Source organism: Piliocolobus tephrosceles, chromosome 6, assembly GCF_002776525.5.
Source record: "Piliocolobus tephrosceles isolate RC106 chromosome 6, ASM277652v3, whole genome shotgun sequence".
Lineage (NCBI taxonomy): Eukaryota > Metazoa > Chordata > Mammalia > Primates > Cercopithecidae > Piliocolobus > Piliocolobus tephrosceles.
In genome coordinates, this window is record NC_045439.1 from 88,346,638 (window position 1) to 88,357,321 (window position 10,684).

General features: G+C 50.4%; 1 protein-coding gene across 2 annotated transcripts in view; it reads right to left on the minus strand.

Annotated features, from left to right (window-relative positions):
• Nucleotides 1–7,511, minus strand: part of ACSBG1 (acyl-CoA synthetase bubblegum family member 1) — a 65,891-nt gene extending 58,380 nt beyond the window's left edge. The window contains exon 1 of one of the 2 annotated variants that reach the window (XM_023196555.1): nucleotides 7,171–7,511. In XM_023196555.1, the coding sequence (XP_023052323.1) occupies nucleotides 7,171–7,301 (131 nt within the window). In that variant the 5' untranslated portion in view covers nucleotides 7,302–7,511. The remainder of the gene's footprint in view (nucleotides 1–7,170) is intronic. The other variant, XM_023196556.2, reaches the window with a different exon arrangement.
• Between the last annotated feature and the right edge of the window lie 3,173 nt (nucleotides 7,512–10,684).

Consider the following 10,684-nt stretch of genomic DNA (forward strand, 5'->3'; position numbering starts at 1 on the left):
CCAGTGTTGACAAAGATGTGGAAACTTCTGGCAGCTTCTTTAAGCACACACCTATCTTCTGACCCAGTAATTCTATTTCTAGGGATTTAACCAAGAAAATGAGAACATATGTCCACAAAAACACCTTATACAGGCCAGGCAAAGTGGCTCAAGCCTGGAATCCCAGCACTTTGGGAGGCTGAGACGGGCAGATCACGAGGTCAGGAGATCAAGACCATCCTGGCTAACCCGGTGAAACCCCGTCTCTACTAAAAAATACAACAAACTAGCTGGGGGAGGTGGCGGGCACCTGTAGTCCCAGCTACTCGGGAGGCTGAGGCAGGAGAATGGCGTAAACCTGGGAGGCGGAGCTTGCAGTGAGCCGAGATCCGGCCACTGCACTCCAGCCTGGGCGACAGAGCGAGACTCCGTCTCAAAGAAAAAAAAAAAAAAACACCTTATACAAGAATTTCATAGCAGCTTTATTCACAAAATATTCAAACTGGAAACAACTCAAATGCCCATCATTTAATAGATTAATGGATAAAAAAAATTGTAGTATAGCCATACAATAGAATTCTACTTAAACGTACAGATGAATGAACTACTGAGATACTTAGCAATACTGATCAATCTCACAAACATTTCGATGAGTGCAAGGAGTCAGACAAGTAACGTTCTGTGTGATCCCATGCATGCCACCATCAAGAACAGCTGGAACACTGGCTGTTCAGAACAGTGGTTACTTATGTTCTGAAGGGAGGGTGAAGATTGATTAATTGACTGATCTCCTGCCTTAGCCTCCTGAGTAGCTGGGACTATAGATGCACGCACCTCCACACCCAGCTAACATCTAAATTCTTATTTTACAGCTGTTTGGGACCAGAGTCTGAGCTAGGCCCTAGATATCCTTCACATGGTCACAACCTTTACAGTTTCCAAAGGACCTTCCCAGCCCTGTTCTAAAGTGTTCCTCACAGGCTCCCTTGTAAGAAGCCAGAATTGTCTGGGTAGGAGGCCAAAGCTGGGATCCAGGGGTCTCTCATAGGACCCAGTGTGAGATAGGATTTCTTTTCTACCACCACTGGCCCTAGATGAAACTGTGATTTTGCAGGGATGAAGAGGTAAGTAGTGAGTTCCCCTTCCCTGGAGGTAATCAAGTCAGAGTAGATTGATAATATGTGAATGTTGTAATACAGTGGATTGGACTTAGTGACCTAAAAAACCTGCTTGCCTGGTACTCTGCCATTCAGGGGCTTGCCTGGAGACAGTGAGTTAGCTTTGGGCCCAGATCCTGATATCAGGTCAGTTTGAGCTCTGTTGCCCCTGGCTAAAATCTCTGCAGCTCCTGCAAGGACTGGAGCTGGCTTGGGCTGACTTGCGTCCGGAAGTTATCCAGATCTGTACTCAGAAGTCTAGGACCAGTGTTCGTTTGCCCTAGAGACTCACGCTTTCCACGGATGTGCCTGACCCTTTGATCTTGGGCTCTTGACACCAGCACTTTGATTTCCTGTGGCTTTTACATGATAGTCCCAAATCTGCCCTGTTGCCACTGGCTTTTAGTTTCTTGAACACTACAAGCTCCATCCCACCTTGGGGCCTTTGCACATGCTGCACCCATTTCCTAGAAAGTTCTTTCCCTAACCAACTCCTACTCCTGTTTCAGGTCTCAGTTTAAATATTGTTTTACCAGGAGAGCCTGCACCAACCCTCAAGACCAAGTCAGATCTTCGTTATATTCCCTCTGTCTTTTTTTTTTTTAATTATCAACATTTTAAAAAAATGTTTTTATTGTGGTAAAACACATATAACATAAAATTTTCCATTTGAAATATTTTTAAGTGTATAATTCAGTGGCATTGATTATATTCCCTTTTTTTTTTATTCCTTCATGGCACCTGTCACAATTACAGTTTAAGTTATAATTATTTGTTAATGTCTGTCTTCCCTGCGAGCATGCAAACTCCTTAAGGTACAGACTTGTTCTTGTTTTCTGTTATATTCTTCAGTGCTTAGCACAATGCCTGATTATTCTACTCTAAATAATTTTGAATAAATGAATGTATTCTTAACAAAAAGAGAGAAAAACAATAAAGAAACCAAAACATGAAACAACAACTGTGTTTCAATATCACGGGAAGTGGGCAGTGGGAGTGGGAAGAATTTCAGCACTAGAAAGCCCAGATAGTCCATGCTTAAGGACACCTGTGCTCTTTCAGTGACATTCGCCTTACGATTGCCCCTCCTAGGCTAGCATACCCCAGAGAGGCAGAGCTCACTCCCTGTCATCCTGGGAAAGCTCTGTCCATGAGAACAGCCTTGCTCACGTGGCTTGTAGCTGCCTCCTGCAACTGTTCCACATCCCTGGCTCTTAGGGGGCTCCTCTCTGCACCCAGTCTTTGGGTAGGCAGTGCTGGGAGAGTCAGCTAGGAGTCCAGAGTGAGTGTGGTCAGTTCAGAGCCTGACAGCCCTCCCTGGGCCAGATGGGACCCTTGGAGCTCCCAAGTCCTGGCCTCCTGCCTCCACCTCACCCCTAGTCCAGCCTGTACTCACTGCTGCTAGATTCACAAACCCCAAACCAGGCTCTCCCTGGGCGTCTGCTGCTTGCACCCCTCCCAGAGCTCCTGTCTGCCTCCTCCTTTGGGCCTGGCTGCCCTTAGTCTGGCCACATCAACCTCTCTAGGTGCAGGAGTTAGCTGGGCCCCAACCTGACCAGTCTGATGGCCACTCGTAACATCTCCACAACCACACCTTTGGTCAGCACAGTACCCTGCTTGCCATCCGGGCATCCACAGCCTTTCAAACCCAGGATGGACTGTCCTCTTCTTAGGTTCCTTCCCAAGCCCTTCCTCCACAATGGGCTTCCTTAGGCTCAGGGAGACTGGTGTCTCCACAGGACAGAGGGCTTCCCGGGGTCGGGACCCATGCCCTGGGCAGGCTCAAGGGGCGTCCCTGATGGAGGACATGGTCTACAGCCACAGCCTCAAGGGCACAGAACACAAGCTGCCAGAGCAGGGCCAGTGTCAGCTCAGGCCCCATTGGTTTTGCCTCTCCTGGCCCCAGCCTGGCTGTTTCCTCCAGACACCTGCCCCAATCACTTGGATCCAGCCCTGCAACTGGTGTGGCAGGAAAGGGAACTCTCGTGGTCAGGCCAGGGTGCAAACCCAGCCTCCCCCTTCTTCCACCTTCTGTCTTCCCCTCTGCAACACTGGGAATCGGGGGGAAGATAAGCCCCTCTCAGGCTATGGAGGAATGCAGACCCGCCTTTCCCCAGGAGCAGCTGCCATGGCCACAAGGTCAGGGCAAATGGGCAGGTCTGAGATAGAGCCCTTCTGATGTGGTCTGCTGTGTCCCCACCCAAATCTCATCTTGAATTCCCATGTGTTGTGAGAGAGAATAAGTGGGAGGTAATTGCATCATGGGGGCAGGTCTTTCCCATGCTGTTCGCATTATAGTAAGTCATACGAGATCTGATGGTCATTATAAGGGGGAGTTTTTCTGCTCAAGCTCTCTTGTCTTGTCTGCTGCCATGTGAGACGTGCCTTTCATCTTCTGCCATGATTGTGAGGCCGCCCCAGCCACATGGAACTGTAAGTTCGATAAACCTCTTTCTTTTGTAAACTTCCCTGTCTCCGGTATGTCTTTATCAGCAGGGGGAAAACAGACTAATACACCTTCCCTCCTGGAGTTGGCCTGGAGGAGCAGAGAAGCAGAAAGGGGCATCACAGTGGCGGCAACAACAACGATCTCTCTGCCTTATTTATTTACCTATTTTTTGAGACAGGGTCTTGCTGTGTCACCCAAGTGGAGTACAATGGTGCCATCATGGCTTGACCTCCCAGGCTCAACTGATTCTCCCACGTCAGCCTTCTGAGTAGCTGGAACCACAGGTATGTGCCACCACATCTGGCTAATTTTTTTTTTTTTCTTTTTTTGAGATGGAGTTTCACTCTTGTTGCCCAGGCTGGAGTGCAATGGTGCAATCTCAGCTCACCACAACCTCTGCCTCCCAGGTTCAAGCAGTTCTCCTGCCTCAGCCTCTCAAGTAGCTGGGACTACAGGAATGCGCCACCACGCTTGGCTAATTTTTTTTTTTTTTTGTATTTTTTTAGTAGAGATGGAGTTTCTCCATGTTGGTCAGGCTGGTCTCGAACTCCCAGTCTCAGGTGATCTGCCTACCTTGGCCTCCCGAAGTGCTGGGATTACAGGTGTGAGCCACTGTGCTCAGCCTTTTTTGTATTTTTTTTAAGCAAATTTTTGTATTTTTTGTAGAGACGGGGTTTCGCCATGTTACCCACGCTGGTCTTGAACTTCTGGGCTTAAACAATCCACCCGTTTTGCCCTACCAAAGTGCTGGAATTACAGGTGTGAGCCACTGTGCCCAGCCTATTTTTTATTTTTATTGTTTTTTTTTTTGAGACAGAGTCTTGCTCTGTAGTCCAGGCTAGAGTACAATGGCCATAGCTCATTGTAGCCTCACACTCCTGGGCTCGAGTGATCCTCCCACCTCAGCCTCCTGAGTAGCTGGGACTACAGATGCACACCATCATGCCTGGCCAATTTTTAAATTTTTAGCAGAGACAAGGTCTTGCTTTGTTGCCCAGACTGGTCTTGAACTCCTGCACTCAAGCAATCTTCCTTCCTTGGCCTCCCAAAGTGCTAGAATTACAGGCATGAGCCTCTGCATCCGGCTCTCTCTGACTTTAGAACAATGTTTAACAAGAATTAAGTTCTTTCCTCACAGCTGCTCTGCAAGAATGTCAGAGCAGATTTGGCTTCCCTGTTTGACAGATGGGGAAACTGAGGCTCAGAGAAGGTGTCTTGCCAAGGGTCACAGAATGGGTTAGGAGCAGAGCTGGACTGGAACCCAAGGCATGTGCCCTCCAGCCTGCTGCTAAGGGCGTTCCAGGATGTCGCTATAAGGGTTACTATGCCTGTGATGGGTAACTCTTGTGCTTTGAAAACATTTTCATACACATCAGTTGGTGGAATCCACCCAATTTTTCTGCAGTGTCAATGAAGTTCAGGCATTTTATATTTATTTGCACAGAGGATGCTATTGAGGCCCAGAGAGGTTAAACAATGTATCCAAAGTCACTCAGCAAGAAAGTAGTCGAATTGGCACTCCAACTCTTGGGTTTTTAGCCTTTCTCGTTCCCTACAGGGTCCCAAGACCCATTTACCCTTTTAGGAGGGAGTCCTTCTCTGCACAAGCCTAGGGTTCTGCCTCAAGTTTGCCTACCTTCCTTCAGTGATGTCTGCAAAACAAGCCTGGGCCTCTGTGAGCCTTGCAGGGCACACAGGACCCTCTGCCACCCCTATTCACCCTAGGCCTGAGATGTGGACGTCAAAGCCACTGGGCTCCTGAGCCCCACTTGGCCCCTCACTCGTAGGGAGCAGAAGACCCTGAGATCCTGCAGACCTTGATTTTTGTTTTCAAGGGCTCCCCTGGCCCTGGCTGTCCTCATGCCTGTCTACCCCTGCTCTGGACACATTTATTTCCTTTATTTTATTTTATTTTTTTTGAGATAGAGTTTTGCTCTTGTGGCCCAGGCTGGAGTGCAGTGGCACAGTCTCGGCTCACTGCAATCTGCACCTCCCGGGTTCAAGCGATTCTCCTGCCTCAGCCTCCTGAGTAGCTGGGATTACAGGCATGTACCACCACCTGGCTAATTTTTGTATTTTTAGTAGAGACGGAGTTTCATCACATTGGGCAAGCCGGTCTCGAACTCCTGACCCCAGGCGATCCACCCGACTCAGCATCCCAAAGTGCTGGGATTACAGGCGTGAGCCATCATGCCTGGCCTCCGGACACATTTCGATGTGCTCCTCTGAGCATCTCGCCTGGCCTTCCTGCTCTCTGAGCCCACAAGCCCCAGGGAGGAGTGGAGGTGCCAGGATACCAGGGCCCGGAGATCCTGAATCTGCCTTTGGGTGAGGAAGTCAGTCCAACTTTCCTCCAAGGGCCCTTGACCCTCTGTGCGTCTCACCTGTGCCCAGGGATGGGCTGGCCCTCATGCTCCTGGAGGCTTTGCAGGGAGGAGTCCTTGCTTCTAGGAGAACAGGAGTCCACTTTGGCTTAGCAGGGTCCTCTGGAGACCCAGGGCACGGCCCAGCTGCCAGCCCTTGGAGGGGCCTTTGCATCTCTGAGGTGCGTTAACATCTGTTCCCATTTCCCTCTATCTTCCTTCCCCATAACCTCCCATCAGGACAGTGGCCATAGTCTTGGAAGCTCAGACACTGGCATTTCCTCCCCATTACTACAGAGGGCTCGGGCCCTGGCATTTAGCTCCTGTCCTCCCCGGTTCTATACGCCCACCATCCAGACCTCTCCCATCCCCATACTTCCTGTCTTGCTCTGCTAGGTCGTTCCCTCTGCCGACTGCTCTTGTCTCCACTCTGACTGTCAAGGTCCATCTCAGGCACCCCAGTTAGAAGCCTCCCTCTCTCTGCCCCTTAGCCTGTGCCCCTCCTGGACACAAATCACAGTGTGTGTGTTTGTGTGTATGTGTGTGCGTGCGTGGGCGCCTGCCTTCTTCCTGCCTCCTGACCAGGGCATCCCAGGGCTGGGACTGAGTCCCATCTTCTCAGGATCCCCTACTCCCTGGATGGACAGGGCCTGGGCAGGGTGGGCATTGGTGAATGCCTGATACATTGAATCCCCTTCCTCCGAATCACAGATCACTGGAATATACACAATGGAAGGGCTTTAGGGAAACCTCAGCCACTGCACTCATATTCAGACAGGGAAGCTACAGCCCAGAGGGGCAAAGGGACTTGCCAAGGTCACACAGCAAACCGGAGCAAGAACCTCTGGCTCCCCGACAAAACTTGTCTATCTTTGACACCTGCAGGCAAAAGGCCCCCTTGAGAAGACAGGGAAACATTCTTCTTGACTAAAAAATTCCTCCTCCATCCAATTGAGATCCAACGGGTCTCCCACTGCAGCCCCAGCTCATACCCCTGGGATGTGCCTCATTCTTTGATGAGCCTTTCTTGGCCATGCTAAGTAACCCTCCAAATGACTGGTTCTTCCTCCATCTTACGGATTGCCCAGATCCTTCCCTTCATTTCCCAGGTGAAGAAACTGAGGCTCAGAGAGAGAAGCAACTTGCCCAAGTTCACACAGCAGAGTAAAGTCTAGAACTTGGCCCACAGGTGCAGTGTGCAGAAACCCAACCACCGACTTACCTGGTTTTCAATTTTTCTTGGGTGGTCCCCACAGTCATGTCCTGCCGGCTCTCCTGTGGGGTCTCTCTGCTGTCCAGCATGCTGGGATCCCCGTGTGGGCAGCCGTATCCAGCTCCAGAATTGCGTGGCATCTGCCTCGGGCTTCCACTGAAGACAGCTCAGTCACCCACTGTGAGAGGCTGGCCTTGAGTGGGCAGCGGGGGCAGGCATGGGGCGGGGGGAGGCGGCAACTAGAGTGACCCAAAGAGGCTCATTTCCTCTCTATTTTTAGAAGTTAAAAAAAAAAAAAAGCTCCTCAGTGAAGTTTCTCAGAATTAAAACTTTCCTCTTCTTTGTGGTTTTGTTTCACTCAAGATGAGGAGAATTTCAATGAAGCCAGTGTTCTTTTTGATGCAAATCTGCTCCGCTTCTCCCAGGAGGTCTGGCCAATGGGCTCAGGGCTTCTGGGCCCCCAGAAAACCTCCTCACTGGCTTTAAAAGGCCATAGTGGTTCTCAGCACAAATCCAGACCCAGATCCTGAAGTGGCTGCTACCCCTGGCTGCATACACTCTGCACTCTTGACTTGCAGTCTGCCGAATGCTGCCCTGGGAGGGATCTCACCCACTCAGTCCACCTCCCCCAGGTCCTGCGTGGAGGCTGGAGATCTGAGGAGGGAGCCCACCCCAGCGGAAGGAAGGAGACTTTTCCAACACTGAGAACTGTCACATGGTCTATAGAAGCATTTGCACTGAAGACATGATAGAGGCAACCGAGGAATGTGACTTTCCAGGGACATCTGAATAGAAGCCGGGACCTGCCCCTTCTTCTAAAGGAAGGAAGCATGTTACGGGTGGATTTTCAGGCAGCCATAAAGAGATGGGAAATTCACATAGGACAAGGCCTTTTTCTGAGTACCAAAAGTCTCACCTCTAAGACCGTGTATTCATTCCCCAGGGCTGCTGTAACAAAGTTCCACAAGTTGGGTGGCTTCAAACAACAGAAATATATTCTCTCATGGCTCTGGAGGCCAGATGTTGGAAACGAAGATGTGCGCAGGGCCACACTCACTCCCTCTAGGGGCTGTGGGCAGACTCTTCTTTGCCTCTCTCCCAGCTGCTGGTGGTCACTGGCCATCCTGGGTGTTCCTTGGCTTGCACGTGCATCTCTCCAGCCTCTGCCTCTGTCCTCACATGGCTGTCTTTCCTCTGTGTCAATGCCTTGGTCCATTTTCTGTTGCTGCCTTCTATCACTGAATACCTCAGACTGGGTAATTCATAACGAAAATAGGCTGGGTATGGAAGCTCATACCTTTAATCTCAGCACTTTGGAAAGCCAAGGTGGGAGGATCGCTCGAGCCTAGGAGTTCAAGACCATCCTGAGCAACATAGTGAGACTTTGTATCTTCAAAAAATAAAACAAAATTAGCTGGGTTCCACGCCGTGGTGTGCACCAGTGGCCCCAGCCACTTGGGAGGCTGAGGTGGGATGATCACTCAAGTCTGGGAGGTTGAGACTGTAGTGAGTCATGATTGCACCACTGCACTCCAGCCTGGGCAACCAGAGTGAGACCCTGCCTCAAAAAGCAAAACAAACAAATTTAAAAAAACACCAACACACACACACACACACACACAAAATTGATTTCTTAAAGCTCTGGAGGCTGGAAATCCCATATTAAGGTGCTGGCATCTGGTGAGGGCTTTCTTGCTACATCATAATGTGGAGGGCATCACATGGTGAGAGGGCAAGAGCATGGTGCCAGCTCAGGTCTCTCTTCCTCTTGTAGTTTCCAGTTTCAACATGGGACCCCACCCTGATGACCTTACCTAATCCTAATTACCTCCCAAGGGCCCCACCTCCAATCAACATAAGAATTTTGAGGTTAAGTTTCCAACATATGAAATTTGTTGAAAAATTTCCAACCATAGCAGTCTATGTTCCTATTTTCTCTTCTTACATGGACACCGGTCATTGGAGTAGGGCCTTCCCTGATGCCACAGAACCTCATCTTAACTAACTGTATCTGCAGAGACCCTATTTTCAAAAAAGATCACATTCTGAGGCTCTGGGTAGACATGAATTTGCTTGGGGACACAATTCAATTCCATATACATTGTGTACAGGAGGTGTTAGTGGGGATACATATGAGATGTCCCCAAGAAGAAATAGGTCCAGCTGGGCCACAGGTGATGCTGTCTGGTGAAGGCAGGTAGCTGAGAAAAAGCTGGGCTGCCTTCTATCAAACTCGCGGTCTCAGGCCCCAAGCCCCCAAATGGTGCCTTCCTAATGCTGTTGAAGGTACACTGAGCGGGAGGTCTGGGGTCCGGCTGCAAGGCCTGAATCTCCCACTGACACGCCCTCCACCATGATCTTGGGCAGATCTCTGCCCTCTCCTGGCCTCAGTTTTAACTGCTTGAATCATGAGGGTGAAGGCCTGGGGTGGGCCAAAGTGGCCACCAGCTCCAGCTGGACGTGAGAAGGTGATGGGGAGCCCTTTGCCCATGGGCTGATTGGAGGGATCCAGTGAGACACCACTGTAAGTGACAAGTCAGTGTCTCCCCACCCCAGGAGAACCGTAATCAGAGAAAAAGACACAGAATGCTCAGCTCTGAAGTTCAAAAGCCTTGATCAAGATGAAAGCCTGGGAACGTTTGGAAAAATGTGTAAGTTTTTCATTCCCAACACCCCTTCCTTCCCCTTCCCTCAGATTCTTATAGATCCAGGGAACCAGGAAGGGGAAGAGAGTTCAAACAGAGGCAAGGCCCTGGGGAGGGCCTTAAGAAGAGCTTCCTTGGACAGATCTTCCAGGTCTGAGCATAATGAGGACCTGAGGTGGCCCAAGAAAGCGACAGGGCCCCCAGAGTGCTCAGCACAGGCCACAGAGAAAAGATGGCTTCAAGGAACTAAGAGCAAAAAGGCCCAGCAGACCCTCTTGCCAGGGCAGTCAGTGAACTGAGGGTCAAGTGGCTGCTGGAGGAGAGAGTTGGTGGGCTGGCAACAGAGGCTGATGGGAACATGGTCTTTCTGCAGTCACTGCGAGGAGGGCTGACCCCACCTGGCAACCAGGACAAAGGGAACATAGCAACAGAAGTTCAAGGCTGGGACATGGTGCTGAAAAGGTCAGGCCGTAGTGGAGTCTGATTCAGCTGAACTTTTTGAATGGCTCATTTCATTTTGAAAAATAAAGACAAGCAACATGCTAGTCATTCTGTTTGCCCCAGATTCCCTCTCTACTCTCTCCCGTCGCTCTGTCCCCAGAGCTGCCCTGTGTGAGCATTCCTTGGGCTCCCAGCCTCTGGCCTCTGGTTGTCAGGCCAATGCCAGGTGGTGGCAGGACAGAAGGTGGAGAGAAAGAAAGGTTGGAGTTTTTATTCCCCTCCTTCCCTCTTGGCTGGCCACACTTTTGGCAGCAGGTGCATCCTTGTCCTTCTAGCAGCAGCCCCTCCAGCCAGCTCTGGCCTCAGGGGGAACAGTTCCTCCCCAGCTCCTTCAGGTCAGAAGTGTCTAGCTCCCTGCAGCTGCCTCACCATCCCCT